General features: G+C 36.3%; 1 protein-coding gene across 2 annotated transcripts in view; it reads right to left on the bottom strand.

Moving 5' to 3' along the window:
* Positions 1 to 2: 2 nt before the first annotated feature.
* Positions 3 to 19,714, bottom strand: part of LOC127432638 (metal transporter CNNM4-like) — a 29,563-nt gene continuing 9,851 nt past the window's right edge. Inside the window, exons 5-10 of one of the 2 annotated variants that reach the window (XM_051683957.1) lie at positions 17,566 to 17,666; positions 17,310 to 17,320; positions 9,951 to 9,970; positions 8,270 to 8,288; positions 7,122 to 7,297; positions 3 to 5,044 (exon numbers count right to left, since the gene is read on the bottom strand). In XM_051683957.1, coding sequence (XP_051539917.1) covers positions 4,604 to 5,044; positions 7,122 to 7,297; positions 8,270 to 8,288; positions 9,951 to 9,970; positions 17,310 to 17,320; positions 17,566 to 17,666 — 768 coding nt within the window. In that variant the 3' untranslated portion in view covers positions 3 to 4,603. Of the gene's footprint in view, positions 5,045 to 7,121; positions 7,298 to 8,269; positions 8,289 to 9,950; positions 9,971 to 13,839; positions 13,912 to 17,309; positions 17,321 to 17,565; positions 17,667 to 19,714 lie in introns of both variants that reach the window. The other variant, XM_051683955.1, reaches the window with a different exon arrangement.

The raw sequence follows: 19,714 nt of genomic DNA on the forward strand, positions 1-19,714 counted from the left end.
CCTTTATGCTCTTGCTGGAGCTTTAAAGTTGTGGTCACCATTCACTTGCATAAATGGACCAACAGAGCTGAAATATTCTTCTAAAAATCTTTTCATCTTCTGCAGAAGAAAGTCATACACATCTGGGATGCCATGAGGGTGTGTGTGTGTGATGAGAGAATATCAATTTTTGGGTGAACTATCCCTTTAATACAACTTCTGAAATAAAGGAACACTTTTAACACAGAACCTTCAATGCATGCACTTACAGTGTGAATACATCAGACTAAGATTTCAATACCTTCTCTAATATCAGGTCATCATGAGGAACACAATGGAAAACAAAAATGTCATAGGAAGTCGATATAGAAAATCTATCACACCGAGTTGCAGCACAGTCTTAATACTAGTGCAAGGAATGAGGCTTTAGTTTAATTAACTTATGATCTGTTCATTTTTAAAGGGATGTTCACTAAAATGGAAATTCAGTCATTATTTATTTACACACCCTTGTGTTGACTTAACCCATCTGACTTTCTTTTTTGGTATACAAAGGGAGAAATTTGGAAAAAAAATTCTGCTCGCTGATGTCATACAACAGCAGTGGATGGTGACCACCTCTTCAAGCTTCAAAAGGATGCAAAAGTATAATTCAGAAGTTTAAAAAATTATTCCTTGTGACTCATGCCTTGTTCTGAAGGCATATAATAAGAAAAAATTATATTATATTTTATATATAAAAAAAAAAAATTAAATCTAATTTATTATTTAGTGAAAATATTCACCGATTGTTGCTCTCCTGTGAGTGTTCATGAGTGCGCAGAAGAGCAGCAATTCACGTTCGTGAGACGGGTCGTTCAAACGAATCGTCGGGAGCACCAGAGATATTCACAACACAGCTGCACACAAACCAGAGAACCAAGCTTGCAAAACATGTCTGACCCATCTTACCCTTTGAGATGAACAAAGAAAAAGTGGGTGAATCTCACAAAACCTGTCAAAAACAAGTCCGAGTCGTATTTTCCCCCAAAATCAAAAGTAAGAATTAAATCATAATAAAATATAATAAAAATATAAAATATATTTTTACATAATTTTAGAATAGTAATATTAAATTAAGCTTTTTTGTAGGACCATAAAAAATATAAATATATATATATATATTGCATTGTGAATTTATTTTCATGACAATCACATTTCCTCCTAATTCTTAGTTCTTTTTTTTTTTTTGTGCATTACTGTAATATTTAAATTGTAAAGTATTTATTCACCATGGTAATATTTGTTGCACTGCCTTATAAAAATGTTAAAATTTAAATTGGCATAAATTATTTTATTACAGTATTTTTTTTAACTGCAATGCACTCAAAATTATTATTAATATAACAGGAATCATCACTGACAATGAGAATTACAAACAATTTCAAAAGTAAATGTCCAAACAAATTACCATAATGAGAATATGTTCGAAATGTGCTTAATTGTCATGAAATATGACCAGGACATTTCATTTATGTGATTTACTTGGGGAAAAAATTCTAAATATTGTCAAAAGAGAATAAATATAATCTAAGCATGCAAAATGTTGACTGTAGATGTAGATCAAATACATATACATATTTAGACAAAAATAAACATTAAATCTTTCGAATATATATATTTAAATAATTTATATTATATACTGTATTTCATATAAAATGTCTGTGGTTTGGTATTTTGCGGTGGTCATTGCTCAATCCTTTTTTGCTTCATTCTTTTTTTTATTTTTTATTTTTTTATTTTTTTTGTATATACTGACCTCAAAATTTCTCCAAACCATTTCTGCATCAGCAAATTTCCTGTCTCCAAACTATATTTACAAACAGTTCCCCTTCATGGTTGTCACGTAGAGCTACTATTTCAACACATGAAGCTATGTCACGTAGTAAAATTCACCAAAATAACCTTGGCTTGATGTTTTCATTTTCAAAAGAAAGCCTTCATACAATCATATAGAACTACAACATACAGCAGGCAATCTAGATCAGAACTCTCTCTTTGAAAGGAATATAGTTTGTGCTAAAAGGTTAGTTCCACACAAACGTTACCGAATCCATGGAGTTCCCATGGCAATAATAGCTTATGAATTGAGCCTCAAAGTGCTCTTAATGTCCCAAAGATCCCGTAAACTAAAGACAATGGCATACAAACGTAGTCTTCATGGTCAGAGACATTATAAAAGGTACATATCTTACAATAATTGTGTTTTATACTGATGAAATGTTGTATAATGCCATTACCCCCCCTGGTTTTGCAAAGGGCACTGCTATTTGTCGCATGCAAAGTACACATTTTACAAAAAGCTTTGAGAGATGAGTGTCTACATGAATACCTGTCTAAGTGGCTACCATGCAATAGCAGACAAACAAGTCTGAATGAAAACACAGTCAACATAACTTGACCACCGGCTGAACCCGCAGCTCCTAAAATCACAGTGAGATCTCGTCCAGCACCAAAAATAATTGAACACTTAAACAAATCTGTCATTATTTACTCACTGTCAAGTCGTTCCAAATTACATTTTTCTTCCATGGAACAGAAAAGGTACATTTCTTAACCCTTATGCACTGTTCATCACTGAATCACATTACAGTTGTTCCCGGTCAAAAGTGACCAGAAACAATAAACGTGTAATTTTTTTAATTGCTATGAAAGAAATGTAACAACTCTAAATTAAATCATGTAAAAGCACTAATGTTGTGCATTTTGGGTGGGGTTTTGGGTATTTAGACCTTATTATTATTTTTTATTTACTAATTTAAATACCTCAAAAACCAGTCCTCTTAAATTATATACCGTTTGAAAGCTTAAAGTCTCAAGAACCAAACTGTGCTGTCCATTAAAAAGAAAAAAAGAAAAAGATGAAATTACAAGTATAAACACTAGATGGCTGCAGAGAGCTACTTATTCATCCCTGGATGAAGAGAAGATGATTTCTAGATTTTGTTACAAGTTCTGCATTTAGATATATATATTTAAACATTATCAAAGACTACTTTTGTCAAAGTTTAGCATTTTGTTTGAGGCTATAATTTTCTCCAGTTTTTGCATACCTGAAATTAGTAGAATAACAAGTAATAACCTAATTTATCCCTTTCTGAAACGAGATGAATGTGTGTGTGTGTGTTCAGCATTGCAGATGTGTTATGGTCTCACAATTCATTTTGGTGTGTTCTGCATTGTGGCTGATTTAAAGATTTTTTTTTTACAAATTTCAAAAAAATAATTCTGTTTTATAGTCTGACCAGTTCAGTTTTGTGTGTGTGTGTGTATGTATTTTGCACTCTTGATGTTTGGTAGTCTCACCCCTTCATGTCTGTGTGTGTTTTTTTTTCTGCATTGTGGCTGTTTTTTAGATTTTATATATAAATAATGAAAAATAACTCTCTGATTTATAGTATTTCCCATTCATTTCCTATGGCGGTCACTTTTGACCGGGAACAGTCCAAGTGTAACTTTTCTACCACTTAGTCTGATTGAATCAACTCCAATTTCTTTGTGTGTGTTCAGATATCAAATGGACAAAATTTCACCAAGTCTCGTACCTGATGTGATAAATCAAGCAAGTTGTATTAAAAAAACAAAATTGATTTCAGTAAAAAATGACTAAACAGTGCATGAGGGTTAAGAGTATTATGGCCGTTCCCCCACCCCCCCCATATAATAAAAGTGCATTGGGTCTAGGGTTGTCAAGCTCCCAAATCACAAAAAAAACCAATGACCAAAAAGTAGCCCATCTGTCTTGTGCACAATATTCAAGTCTTTTGAAGCCTTAAAATAGCTTTGGATGATAAAAAGTCATTATTCACTCAAAATCTTGCCCTCTGGCACTCAAATAAAATTTTGCTTCATCGAGTCAAGTTTGACATCAATGTTTCATCACGAGACATGCAAAAAACAATGACTTTTGATGTCAAACCTGATGTGATGCAGCTAATAGCAGAATTCTGGTTTGAGAGCTACAGCGGAGGGCAAGATTTCACCTCAATTTTTGAATGTTCGACACAAAGCTATTGTATGGCTTTAGAATAATTTGAATATAGCGGGCAAGTCATATGAACTACTTTTATGCTATTTTTATAGTGCTTTTGGAGCTTGACTGCCCCAGTTCTCATTAATTTTCAATAAATGGAAAAGAGTGTCCGTGATATTCCTCAAAAATTTACCTTTTGTGTTCCACAGAAGAAAGAAAGTCATACGGAATGACATGAGGGTGAGTAGATGATGACAGAATTGTCATTTTTGTCTGAACTGGTGCTTTAAAACACGCATATTCATTTTGCAAAACGATTACGAGAGGAACCGGAAGGACAGTACACATCCTGTTGAGTGTTTTGGAGTTCTTTAACGCAAACCTTCGCCCTCTCGAATCAAGATGTCAGGCGATCTTTATTTTTATTTACCATATTAACTGTAGTTTCTAGCTGGAACTGACATTTTTGAAAAAAAGGACTGAGAAAGGGTCAGCCAGCACATGAACGTGTTAAACTTCATACGTGTTTGTGCGTTGATGTGCGTGTGTGTACGCGCAATTGCATTTGGTCAACTCTGGAGCTCCGAGCGACAGGGCCCCAGATTAGTTTCGTCAAATGGTGCTCTCAGTGTGAGCGTGAGTGTGCGAGATTGTATGGACGTGAGCGTTTGGATACGGTGGATGCATATGGGGGTTGGGGAGTGACGTCGGACTGCTGTTACCGTGGGGATGATGAGGTTTTGGGTGATTGTTAGGGTTAGGGCTAGAGTTAGAGTTGACGTTGGTGTTCAGGTGCGACTGATTCTGAGGGTGGTTGTGGCTGGGGCGGCGTGTGGGGAGGCTGTTTTTGTCGTTGAGCAGTGAGGTGGTCTCATCGGGTCCATTCTCTTTTAAGGCTGCTGGTGCTGTGGTGTGGTTTCCAATGGAGGTGATGGGTGGAGTGGAAGGTGGCAGGGGAGCGGGATCCAGTCGCGTATGGCTGCTCTCAGGGGACTGCGGGGTGCTGTCAAGCTTAGATGCCAGAAGTCCATTTTGGTACTGTGAGCGAGTGACCTGAAAAAAAAAAAAAAAGAGAATACATAAAAACAGACAACACATGGACACCAGGACAAGCTGAAGGCACACACCAAATTTAATCAAATTTTGCCATAAAAGCTTAGGTATACTTAGTTTATCCACATGCTGTTCTGTCCACAGTCCACAGTCGAGAGTTTCAGCTTTTCAAAGTATACTCTTTTGACCGCAAGCCCATTCGGACACATTTGACGCAGGCACGCTACGATACTTTTTAAGTAGAGTGAACAGCAAGCACGTGAAGACGACCAGTGCTGGGTAGTAATGGATTACATGTAATCTGGATTATGTAAACAGATTACAAAAATCAAGTACTTTTATTTACCTTAATTACATTTTTAAATATTTATGGATTACACGATTACATATTAATCAGGCAAAGGCAGTAAATTGTTCATAATTTATTGATTCCTCCAATTCTTTTTTTAAATATTACATTTTTCAAATTCTAAATCAGACTACAGCAGATATAAATTCAGTTAAATGTCGAGTAAAACACACACACACATCGTATCAGTTCTCATATTTTGATCCATTAAGTATGTTTTCTTTAATGCATTTAAGCAACATTGTCAAAATCGTAAAAGCTTATCCTACTCAAATGCATGTGACATCAAATAAACAAAGTCAGAAGTAATCCAAAAGTATTCCAAAAGCAATCAGATTATATTGTTACTGACTACAATTTTAGTCATGTAATTTGTAATCAGTACCAGATTACAATTCAGAAGTAATCTGCCTAATACTGTAGACGACTTTCCGCGTGTCTAGGACATACTGTGGCGACGAAATATGCACCACGCGCATTGTGTAGCCGCACGCGGAGAAAACAGCTTTTTAACCTTTTGCGTAAAGAATTTACCAATTTTACAAATTCTTTGCAATCCTAAACCCTGAAATTTGACAATCCTAAAACGACTGTAAAAATTATGATTTGAACAGCTTTACAGCTCAAATAATACACAAGTTTTAACAGAAGACTTAATGTACGTACTATTATAAAATGATATGCTTCACATTTCTGCCTTTAAACTCTCCAAAAATTGGCCCCATTTACTCCACTGTAAGTGCCTCACTGTAACCTTGATTTTTGCTTTTTTTTTCTCCCCTTTTTCTCCCCAATTTGGAATGCCCAATTCCCAATGCGCTCCAAGTCCTCGTGGTGGTGTAGTGACTCGCCTCAATCCGGGTGGTGGAGGACGAATCTCAGTTGCCTCCGCGTCTGAGACCGTCAATCTGTGCATCTTATCATGTGGCTTGATGAGTACATTACCGTGGAGACATAGCGCGTGTGGAGGCTTCACGCTATTCTCCGTGGCATCCAAGCACAACTCACCATGCGCCCCACCGAGAGCGAGAACCACATTATAGCGACCAAGAGGAGGTTACCCCATGTGACTCTACCCTCCCTAGCAACCGGGCCAATTTGGTTGCTTAGGAGACCCGGCTGGAGTCACTCAGCACACCCTGGATTCGATTCGCGACTCCAGGGGTGGTAGTCAGCGTCTTTACTCGCTGAGCTACCCAGGCCCCTGATTTTTGCTTTTTTTTAAAGAAAAGGAGGGATGAGTCTAAATAATTTTTTTTGGTAATCAACATTATGCCCTAAATGCTGTCAATTGAGCTTAATGTGTATTGAAACCAGAATATTTCTTTAAAGGTAGAGATCTATAAACATAAAAAAGCAGTAGTGGTTAACAATAGGCTTATCTCTTTTTTTTAGTGCTTAATGGCGGATACAGTGCATAAATAAATATATTATATAATTCAATTTAATGATGGCATATTATTTTTATTTATAACTAAATGAGAAATGCAGACAATATTTATTCAAAAATATTTGAAAAAACAAAATGTGCATTATCCATAGACAAGGCTGTGGGTATATTTTGAACTGACCCAAAGGGGAGTTACTACATCATTTTGGCCATGCAGTCCCATTTATATGCCAATAATTCTACAATGGCAAATATCGTCCAATTAATGGGTCTGTCTGAGATATTAGACTATTAGTAAAGTTGAGATGGAGATTTATTGAACTGTAATGTTAACTTACCTTCACATACTGTAGGTCAGTGAGGGCCCGCACATTAAAATCAGGGATGTACTGTGAAGACGGGCTGTTATTGAGCTGACTGTTACTGCCGCTGATAGACATGGACTCAACTCTCTCTGTGCAGCTCAGAGACGCCGAGCGATTCAAACCGCTCATATGTGACGGTGAGCGAAACTCTGCAATGTACAGTAAAACGATGTCAGTTCATGCCGCGACACACCTGCTTACATACACCAGCCCACACACACGGTTACTATGCTATCTAAATGGGGACATACTATAGACTTATATAGTTTCTATATAAAGCTAATTATAATTACTATAGACTAACACAGGGGTTTTCAAACCTTTCAAAGCCAAGGACCGCCAAATATGATGATCCCCTTGACCCTTTCCCTTGCGAGGACCCCCAGTGATTTATTCTTAATATATAAAGTCACATTTATACTGTGTGACAAAAATAGTAGGCTACATGTGCTATTATAAAGACAACACGATGTTTGCAAAATTGAATAATTGGCTATTATATTGTTATTGCATTTAAGACAAAATAAATGATGAAATATTATCTAGAAAATATTTACTAGCTGTTTTAAGTTGAGAGCATATATTTTTAATACACAATATTAGTATTAGATATTTAAACCTGAAGCGAAACATTTTCGATTAAAATATATTTGTACCACACTTTATACCGTAAAGTACAATCACAACTCTTTTACAATCTTTTCTTGCATGTACATGGGTCAATGACGTGAAGATAATTATTTTGTCCAGATCTATTAAATTATTAAAAAATACATAAAAATGTGATTCACACAAAAAATTACTTGAATACACCTCTTCTGTGATGAATTTATGAGTTTAAAGTCATTTTTATATTTTATCTGGGATTACAGTAAAAAATGTCATTTGGTGTAACCGTTCAGAAACAGTAAAAAAAATTCATTAAAAGCTGAAATTCTGAAAAAAAATAAAATAAATGTTGGTATGAGTAGTGCAGAATATATTTGTATTATTATTTAATAAAAAAATAAACAATTGTGTTTTAAAATATAAATAATATTTAAAAACACTTTTATCCACAAAATCAAAGTCATGTGGTGTAACTAACATGTAGCCATTTTGATGTTTATGTTGACAAAAACCATAAAACAGAGAAGACCCCTTTAGACCCTCAAGATGGAGCGTGAAGTTAAAACATTAGACATTTTTATGAAAAGGCACATTTTGTTCTGGTCATGTGGTGTCTCCCTGAGAAAACGTCTTGATATTTTTTATTCAAAGATTCAAGATATTTATAAAAATAAAAAAAAATACCTTGAAAATTGTTTTGAAATGAATGATTAAGTTGTTTATGCTCTTATGTATTAAAGGTGGAGGTAAAGTATTTTAATACTTTTTATTTGATGGTTACACGACAATACATTTTTATTGTAGAATTTTTTTTGTAGAACATTTTTAGAATTTTATCTACAAAAAAAATTCTACAATAAAAATGTATTGTGGTGTAACCATCAAATAAAAAGTATTAAAATACTTTCCCTCCACCTTTAATACATAAGAGTTTTTTCAAAAGGTCTTTCAAATTGCAATTTTAACACCTCGGACAACATTATTTGTCAGTGATCCACACTGCAAGGAAAGCAATATAAAGACGTTTTATAAGTTTTTTTTCTTCACAAAACTATTTGTAGATTTGTTTTAATTTATGACTGTAAAAATATATGGCTGTCAATAGAATAACAAAAATCAACCTCAAGATTTTCAACCAGTATTTAGAAAGCAGAATGAAACCATCAAATGTTAACCTTTTTACATTTTTTTTTTTTTTTTGCACTTTTTTTTCTCTGAAATTTTTCACGGACCCCTAGCTCCCCATTCTGGCCCACTCGGGATCCCCAGGCCCCAGTTTGAAAAACCCTGGACTAACCCAAACATAACAGAATTTTTTAATTTTATTTTTTTTAATTTGTAAAAACAGCATTTGCTTTATTTATTTATTTTTCTTATGTATTTGCTTTATTATTTTATGAATTTAAAAAAGGACGTCCCCATATTTAGCTAATTTATTTTTAATTATAGCTACATTTGTACACATGCACACGTGCACGCACACACACACACACACACACACGTTGGTGCAGCTATCCTTATGAGGACTCTCCATAGACATAATGATTTTATACTGTACGTACTATAGATTCTATCCCCTAACCCTAACCCTACCCCTAAACCTAACCCTCACAAAAAACTTTCTGCATTTTTACATTTTTAATAAAACATCGTTTAGTATGTTTAAGCGATTTGTATTATGGGGTCACTAGAAATGTCCTCATAAACCACATTTATAGCATAATACCCTTGTAATTACCAGTTTGTAACCTAAAAAATTTCCTCGTAAACCACTTAAACCTGCCCACACACACACACACACACACACACACACAGCAGAGATACTGAATGAAACATCAATGAAAGGCATTCACACACACACTCATATTTTAAGCCTACTTGTAAGATTTAAGCATTTCAATTTCAATTTATTTATTTTTTTATCCCCAATTTTGGAATGCCCAATTCCCATTACTTACTAGGTCCTCGTGGTGGCGCAGTTACTCACCTCAATCCAGGTGGCGAAGGACAAGTCTCAGTTGCCTCCGCTTCTGAGACCGTCAATCCACGCATCTTATCATGTGGCTCATTGTGCATGACACCGCGGAGACTCACAGCATGTGGAGGCTCATGCTAATCTCCGCGATCCACGCAAAACTTACCACACGCCCCACTGAGAGCGAGAACTACTAATCGCGACCACGAGGAGGTTACCCCAAGTGACTCTACCCTCCCTAGCAACCGGGCCAATTTGGTTGCTTAGGAGACCTGGCTGGAGTCACTCAGCACACCCTGGATTCGAACTCGCGACTCCAGGGTTGGTAGTCAGCGTCAATACTCGCTGAGCTACTCAGGCTCCCAGCATTTCAATTTCATAAAAAAATTCCATAACATTGGATTGCGTAATCTTCAACAAAATTAAATTAATACAACTTGAGTTTATTCAAGTTTTATTTAATTTTGATTAAGATTAAACGATTCAATTTGAAGGAATTTAGTTTTGAAATTGAAATGCATAAATCTTATAATTAGGTTAAAAATATTTGCATGTACAAATGTTGAAATTAAAATCAAACAAATCCAATACACTCATCTGGCAAAAGAATTAAATCACACCATTCGTGGCTTAAACCAACAACACTGAAATAAAACCAATGAGATGGGGAAAGAGACAACAATTAACAAAACAATTGCATATGAATGGAAAGATTATTGCAAATGATTGGATGGTCTTTGTGGACTTCAAAAGCATGCATTTGAGTATGATTTTAGATTAGTAGCAGAGACAGATAACAGTATAGTATCCTACAGAGCATTATTGTATTAGTATGTAACAAAAACTTATGTACATGTGCCAATGGACATGAAATCTCTAAAACATAATATTGCCACCCAACTCATGGGATTCTGACTGTAATTTTAATACACTAGTGCCATCTAGAGGTGTAGTTACAATCTATCTGCTGCACTCTCAGGGACTTCCAACAAATTTTACTGCAACAACAACAGATTAAAAATTAACGCTGACAGAAACAGAAACAGACAAATAAATGGAGCACAAAAAAGTCCCATTGATTTGGATTACATGGCCACTGATACAAAAACGCCCGATTTCTCTTAACTTCTATATTTGCCAGTAGAGGTAAGGTAGTCCTGCCTTAAGTTAAATGTTCATGGGAAACAGCATTCTTTAAAGCAAGCCTACAATAATAAACAGGTTTTCTATACGGCAAACAGCTTTGCTGCTTACAAAATTTGTTCTAGGATTGTAACATCGCTTCGTTCACTCTCAGTGAAGATGGAATGAAACCCTCTTAAAATGTCCCTGCGACTGTCAGTTCTGAAAGAATTTAGGAGAGGTCTTGCTGACTAAACCAATCATCATAGCGATATCAGAGGATTTTGATGATATCATAAGATTGCCTTAATATCCAACTCTATTAGTCTACATTCCACTCCTACCAAGAGAGTCAGACTGCATACATTTAAAGAGCTGTATGCTATTTTTTATTTTTTTTGGGAAAATGACACAAAATGTCCTCACCTGACAGAAATCACTGAAATAGGTGTTGTGAAAAAAATCACACCTGTCTCTGTATAGCCTGGGTTTGTTAGCCAATCAGAAAACGTATGATTTAAATGAGACTGTGGTCAAATTTGTTGACAGATCTAATACAGAGCTAGATTTCAAACTGCATATTTGAAGAACCATCTGGAATCCACACATATTGGGTTTTGGATTTCAAACATTAAAACATTCAAACTCTGATTGGTTCAATATGGCATTCAGTTATCCGATCAACAGCACTTCAGCACGACTCATCATTATGACATCACAGCAGACAGATACTCAGGGCAGAAGCAGAGCACATTGGCTGGTACAGTCTGATACTAAGGCAACTCAGAAGATTTCAGGGTCGTGTGAATGTTGTGTTCAGTTGCATGAGGTCAGGCGTGATGGAAAGGTTGTGATGCGGGCAGCAAGGTGAATGTGTTAGGGGTTAAAGAGGAGGAGCTCTCTGAAGAAGTCAATGCTAGCACCAACTAGTCCAGGAAGCTTCCATTTAACTACATTACATCATTATCAGCTAACTAACATGTCGCCAGCTGTGTACATGCTGGTTATAAGGGTAAAGCAGTATGTTTTACTCAAATACAGTTATCAAAATGCACATTTAAATGTACAATCATGTGGACAATATATTTGCAAAAAGTTAAATTAGCAGTGGCGTATGGCAGATATGCAGATATAAGCACACCTTCTAGCTAGAATTAACACTTGAACGCAGCCTGTGTAAATGGCCCCTAAGGCAGCATAATTTTCATGTCGGAACAGTGCATATGACGCCTAAAATATGCTGTCTATAGTAGGGCTAGGTATCGATACAGATTTCCTGATTTCATTCGATTAATGTCCATTTGCTTACATATAAAAGAAATTCTCTCAAGACCAATGCTGTTAATTATACAGGGAACCTTCTGAAAGTTCTGTTAAAACGACAAAATAATTAACAACAGGGCCCAAACTATGCTGAAGATCACGATTAAAGGAATATTCCGGGTTTAATACAAGTTAAGCTCAATCGACAGCATTTGTGGCATAATGTTGATTACCACAAAAAAATGTATTCAACTCGTCCCTCCTTTTCTTTAAAAAAAGAAAAGCTAAAACTGTGGTTACATTGATGGGGCTGATTTTTGAAGGGGTTAAAGTCAGAATTATGAAGCTTATAATTTGATAAACATTTACATTAATTCTTCTGTTAAAACTTTAGTTTTTTAATTGTAAAGTTGTTTCAGTCACAGTTTTTATTATCATTTTAGGGTTTACGGCATCATGGTAATGAAACTCTAATATTGGATTTACACCGATCAGCCACAACATTAAAACCACCTGCCTAATATTGTTTAGGTCCCCCTCGTTCTGCCAAAACAGCGCCAACCCCCATCTGAGAATAGTATTCTGAGATTATATTCTTCACACCACTATTGTACAGAGCGGTTATCTGAGTTACCGTAGACTTTGTCAGTTCAAACCAGTCTGGCCATTCTCTGTTGACCTCTCTCATCAATGAGGCATTTCAGTACGCAGAACTGCTGCTCACTGGATGTTTTTTTGTTTTTGGCACCATTCGGAGTAAATTCTAGAGACTGTTGTGTGAAAATCCCAGGAGATCAGTAGTTACAGATATACTCAAACCAGCCCATCTGGCACCAACAATCATCCATGCGATTATCTAGTCAGCCAATCGTGTGGCAGCAGTGCAGTGCATAAAATCATGCAGATATGGGTCAGGAGCTTCAGTTAATGTTCACATCAACCATCAGAATTGTGATTTGGACCGTGGCATGATTGTTGGTGCCAGAAGGGCGGGTTTGAGTATTTCTGCTGATCTCCTGGGATTTTCACACAGAGGGATTTTCCTGGGATCACGAGGAGGTTACCCCATGTGACTCTACCCTCCCTAGCAACAGCAACCAATTTGGTTGCTTAGGAGACCTGGCTGGAGTCACTCAACACACCCGGGGATTCGAACTAGCGAACTCCAGGGGTGGTAGAGGCAGGTGGTTTTAATGTTGTGGCTGATTGGTTTAACTTTACACAGAAAAGGATAGCAGGTGATTTAAATCACACAAATCATGCTAACACACATATTATTTTTGTCTTGTGGCTAAACTTTTGAAACAGTGAGTATTTTAACGTTCAAAAATTGGCCCCATTCACTTCCATTGTAAGTGCCTCACTATAACACAGATTTTTGCTTTTTTTTTTAAAGAAAAGGAGGCACAAGATGAAATAAATTTTTGTGCTAATCAACATTATGCCACAAATGCTGTTGATTGAGCTTAACTTGTATTCAATCGGGAATATTCCTTTAAATCAGAAAATCTATATTTTCTACTCAGCCCTAATACGCAGCTCACTAGGGTTTAAAAAAGCAAAGAACGCTTCTCACTAATCACTAAATGAACACAAAAATGTGCTTATTCAAAATGTGAACTTGCTGGACCGTGGTTAATGGCAGGTTAAAAGGTAATTTTTTTTGTTAAACTTGCTCCCCCTATGGCCCCCGTGTTAGCACCCAACATGCAGGGACTTTACCTGGAAAACGAGTGAACAGAGAAAACCTCTTAAGCGAAAGGCGCCGCGGACGAGGCGACACCACGGTAGGAGAGAGAGGGGGGGTAACAGCTGGTGGGGGGGGGGGGTTGCAAAAGCAGAAAGACAGAGAATCTCTTTAAAAACGTCACACATCATTATCCTGCAGAGACAGTAAAAATTCTTCGTTTATCAGACACTACAGTAAAATAACTTTTCTTAAAAGGGAAGAGTTTCATTTCTTGTAGGGCTCCCAAAGTTGACATCAATTAAAGCAGTAGTTCACTCAAGAGAAAATTCTGTCATTATTTGCTCACCCTCATGTTGTTCCAAACCCGTACACTGTTTTGTTTTCCGTGAAACACAAAAGGAGAATTTTTAAGAGCTCTTGTTCATGCAATGACAGTTAATATCTGTCAAGCTCCAAAATAGATATATATATATATATATATAAAAAACAAACACTTTAAACGCAGTTCAAACAACTCATGCATTTATTTTAAAGGAAGGAATATTCCAGGTTCATTACAAGTTCAGCTCAATTGACAGCATTTGTGGCATAATGTTGATTACCACAAAAAATAATTTCACTCGTTCATCCTTTTCTTTTTTTCTTTTTTTTTATCCCCTTTTATCTCCCAATTTGGAATGCCCAATTCCCATTACTTAGTAGGTCCTCGTCTTGACGCAGTTACTCACCTCAATCCGGGTGGCGGAGGACAGGTCTCAGTTGCCTCCGCTTCTGAGACCGTCAATCCGCACATCTTATCACGTGGCTCGTTGTGCATGACACCGCGGAGACTGACAGCAAGGGAGGCTCATGATACTCTCCGCGATCCACGCACAACTTACCACACGCCCCACTGAGAGCGAGACCCACTAATCGCGACCACAAGAAGGTTACCCCATGAGACTCTACCCTCCCTAGCAACTGGGCCAATTTGGTTGCTTAGGAGACCTGACTGGAGTCACTCAGCACACCCTGGATTCGAACTCACCACTCCAGGGGTGGTAGTCAGCGTCAATACTCGCTGAGCTACCCAGGCCCCCATTTCATCCTTTTCTTTAAAAAAAGCAAAAATACAGTGAGGCATTTACAGTGGAAGTGAATGGGGCCAATTTTTGAAGGGTTTAAAAGGCAGAAATGTTAAGCTTCTCATTTTATTTGAGCTTTAAAGTTGTTTAAATTGACATTTTTACAGTCATTTTAGGGTTTGTTGACATTACATCATCAAGGCCATGGAGTTGTAAAATTAGATATAACTTTACTCAGAAAAGGTTAGTAAGTGACACAAAGCTATCGTATGACTTCAGACTATATTTTGCGCTTTTTATTGGTTTTATTACCTTCTTGGAGCTTGACAGATGTGATCACCATGAACTGTCGTAAGTAATAGAGCGGTGTTAAGATTCTTAAAAAATTATAATGTGTTTCATAAAAGAAAGAAAATCATATGGGTTTGGAACGACATGAGGGCGAATAAACGATGACAGAGTTTAAATGTTTTGGGTGAACTATCCCTTTAAAAACAATGCCAATGGATCACATGACCTTTAAAGTGACATTTGTCTTGTATGCAGTGTTTCTCAAAGCACACAAAGGAACACATTCAGACACAAGCTAAGCACATGAAGGTGACATCTGACACACTGACAGACTGCGGCACAGCTGGAGGTGAAGGAACACAATCAGAAAACATCATGACGCAACTCGGCCAGCAGATGTCCCTGCAGTCAAATGTGTCCCATACATTCCCCTATTACATAACAGCACAGACTAAACTTACAATGACAGATCATGACAAAGAGCTTGAGTCTGTGCAATTCTAAAAGAAAAAACATTGCTGACAGGTTCCATCACTTAAACTATGGCTGTGCAGGTATACATCAACAAATATATGCATAATATTCACCATAAATCAACCTAAAACAGCATTCATTACAGAAACTGAAGTATTTATTCATTATTAATGAATGGTCCCATTTATAGAGTGACATTTACACTGCAAAAATCCTTTTCATAATAATATCTTATCTAGAGGTAGACCGATATATCGGTTTTACCGATTAATCGGTGCCAATAGTTGCTTTTTGGAACTATCGTTATCAGCAAAAATCTATGGCGATAGTTGACGATAGTTTTTTTTGTAATTTTGTAAAATCAAAATAAGAGTCCCGGTCTATTTCAGGCTTGTTTATACTTAAAAGTCCCGCGTTATGCACCAAATCTTTTTTTTGGGGGGGGGGGGGGGTTTCCCTTTTTCTCCCAATTTGGAATGCCCAATTCCCGATGCGCTCTAAGTCCTCGTGGTCGCATAGTGATTCGGCTCAGTCCGGGTGGCGGAGGACGAATCCCAGTTGCCTCTGCATCTGAGACAGTCAACCCGCGCATCTTATCACATGGCTTGTTGAGTGCGTTGCCATGGAGACATAGCGCGTGTGGAGGCTTCACGCCATCCACCGCGGCAACCACGCCCAATTCACCATGCGCCCCACCGAGAACAAACCACATTTTAGCGACCACGAGGAGGTTACCCCATGTGACTCTACCCTCCCTAGCAACTGGGCCAAATTGGTTGCTTAGGAGACCTGGCTGGAGTCACTCAGCACACCCTGGGATTCGAACTAGCGAACTCCAGGGGTGGTAGCCAGCGTATTTTACCATTGAGCTACCCAGGCCCCTTATGCACCAAATCTTAATTTTTTTCTAGTTATTAGTAGGATTTTGATTGATCAATACACTGAATTGGGGATTTTACAAATTTTTGACTCTTTGCCTGTGCCTGTCATAGTAAAGAAAGAATAAGAAAAAGTTTTGACATTGTGTAAATAGATTTTTAAAAACTATCGGTCGATTAATCGGTTATCGTACATATGCCAATGGACATGAAACCTCTAAATTCCATCTAAATAAACTGTGTGATATTTAACAAAATTCAATTAATAAAGCTTCAAATATTTAAGTTCTTTAAATTTTATTTTATTAAAGATTACATATCTTTATATTAAGAATGTTGAGATACTTTCACTGGAAAACAAGACAAAAATACTGAATTAGAAAGATAAAATTGTACTGTAATGCACAGTTTAGTTTATAAAAGGACATTCAACAGCAAATCACATTATGTTTTTAAATCGGGTATGTTTCACACTCTTTAAAGGACTAGTTCACCAAAACTGATCATTCTCTCATCATTTACTCACTCTAATGACATCTCAAACTCGTTTGACTTTCTTATTTCTGCGGAACACAAACAAAGATATTTTGATGGAGATATGATGTGAATAAAATCATACAATGCAAGTCAATAGGGAGTAACACTTCCAAGCTCCAAATAGGACATGAAGTCAGCATAAAGGTAAAACGCTAGGAAGTGTAATCGAGCTTTAATTCATGATCGCGCCCAGGAGACTGCAATGGCAAGATGCACAGTGAAAAAGGAGTTATATTTTGGTCTGCTCTCACTCAAAACTGATCGTATTGCTTCAGAAAACATGGATTAAACCACTGGAATTGTATGGATTACTTTTATGCTGGCTTGTTTTGCTTTTCAGAGCCTGTTGACTTGCATTGTATGGACATAAACACATCATACGTCAATGAAAATGTCTTTGAGAAAGTCATACGAGATTGAGATGGCATAAGGGTGAGTAAATGATGAGAGAATTCTCAATTTAATGCGAACTTTTCTATGAAATCCTTTTAATCCTTTAAATAAGGTAAAATACTCACCCAGCGATTGAGCAGTTAGAGCCATGACTCCGTAATAAGAAAAAGGGCCCGTTTCAAACTTCATATTCTCATTTCCGGCCTCTACTTCCACTCGACCCTGAGGGACAGAGGAGCGTTTGTAAGCTTGTACTTGTACGTTGTGAACTGATCTAGAACTTGTCTAGAACAAGAACAGCTTCATTTTTTCATATTACATATTACAGAAGTTGTGTTCACCTGAGGAGGTAACCATCGCAACAAAAGACAGCTTGAGCACTTTCCATCAGTATTGACAAAAACGCATTTTCTTTTGTAGCTTTCATAGGATCTTTTAGTTTCTGTGATGTCGTTTGAGATACTAAAACCCAAAGCATGGAGTTGTTCTTAAATAATGGAACATTGTTTTTAAAAAAACAGTCTAGCAAAACATTTAAAGCCAAATGCTCTTTTTTTTTTTTTTTGAAGGTCTTAACTGGGCTCCTTGAAAAAGAACCAAATGTCTATGCATAATTAAAGACTGAATGACACAAAATACGACCAAAACTCGCACAAGGAACATGAGCTCATTACTTTTAGCATTGTAAAACCAGAGCTGTGCATGAGCAGTACATCAAGGTGCTTCCGTGAGTGCATGCGAATCCTTTCCAAAGTCTCTGCCATCATATTTGCCATATTTTCCGCCCCAACGGTGATTCACCTTTTCCTGTCATTCTCAAAAAACGTAACCAGATCTGTGTAGATCGGATTGCATGACACACAGATCCTGTCACTCGATCTGGCTCTCCTCTGCTATCTATATTCAGGTAGCCACGACAAACACAAACATCACTCTCGCCAACACTTTACTGCCTTCTGATGGGTGCCAGCAAATCAGAGCCAAAACAAATGAGGCAAAAGTACTTATGCTGATTGAGACGGAGTGCTCTTTTGTCGATCAAAGCAGAAACAATTACTAAAAAAAACACCACTAACCAAATCTTTACATTCATAAATGTCAAATGTACTGTAGTATACTTTTCAAATAATTCAATTTAAATTAGAAAAAAATACACTTCAATTAGGGATGCACTGTTAGTCTGATATTGGAAGCAAATACAGTATTAGACCTTATACTTTGTCTGCCAGATTTCAAAGTACTAAACATTATCCATCTTATCTACTGTACATTATAAAATTTCGATGTCTAATAATATATTCGCTGTATTGCTCTACGTCTGACCCACTAACTTCTATTATTTTGTTTTTAAAAACTGAGGGATGAGTTTAAACTATTGGTAATGCTCACCAATAAGGTTGTATTTATGTACATTAGTTAATGCATTAGATATAATAAACTAACAATATATTTAAACGGCATTTATTCATCTTTGTTAATGTTTCGTGTTAGTTCATGATGCATTAACTAATGTTAACGCATACAACTTTTAATTGAAAAATGTATTAGTATATGTTGCAATTAACATTAACCAAGATTAATGAGCTGTTTTTGTTAATGTAGTTCACTAGTGTTAACAAATACAACCTTATTTTCTTTCATAATCAACAGTGATTGAGTATATATAACCCAGAATATTCTTTTAAAGGCATGCTAGATTTTAGATTGAAACAATATAGGCTTATGATATTGATATCATATTTATTATCAGCCGTAACATACAAATAATTGGCCAAAAGTTCTCAAAAATAGTGTTGCATCCCTACTTGATTCAATTTTGAGCTTTCAGTAATAAAATGTTTTGATACCTGATTTCAATGTACAGTGTTATTTTGCATAGAAGGGTACTGTTTTGTTTAAAAATAGCATAGATTTACAGTTGATCAGCTATAAAACATTTCTGCTATCAGCATCATCCAAAATGTCAATAAGCGATGTCTTTTGAATGCAGTTCAGTGCTTAAAAACCAGCACATTTTGAAAATGATGTTTAATAAATGCATTTGTAGAACCAACTAATTTTGAAATCTTATTTTACCTCAGTTAGAGACAGTTTCACTCTGGAAAATAAAGCATAAACAAATTAAATATATTATTAAACGAAAAAACAAATGAGTGTCCCCAATCTGATACCACAAAGTCTTTATATAGTTAACTGCATTCAAAGCAAGTGCATTTAGGAAAATGTTGTTTCATAAATGCATTTGTGCAAACATCTTATTTTGAAGTTTT

The sequence above is a fragment of the Myxocyprinus asiaticus genome, chromosome 42, assembly GCF_019703515.2.
Source record: "Myxocyprinus asiaticus isolate MX2 ecotype Aquarium Trade chromosome 42, UBuf_Myxa_2, whole genome shotgun sequence".
NCBI classification, from domain to species: domain Eukaryota; kingdom Metazoa; phylum Chordata; class Actinopteri; order Cypriniformes; family Catostomidae; genus Myxocyprinus; species Myxocyprinus asiaticus.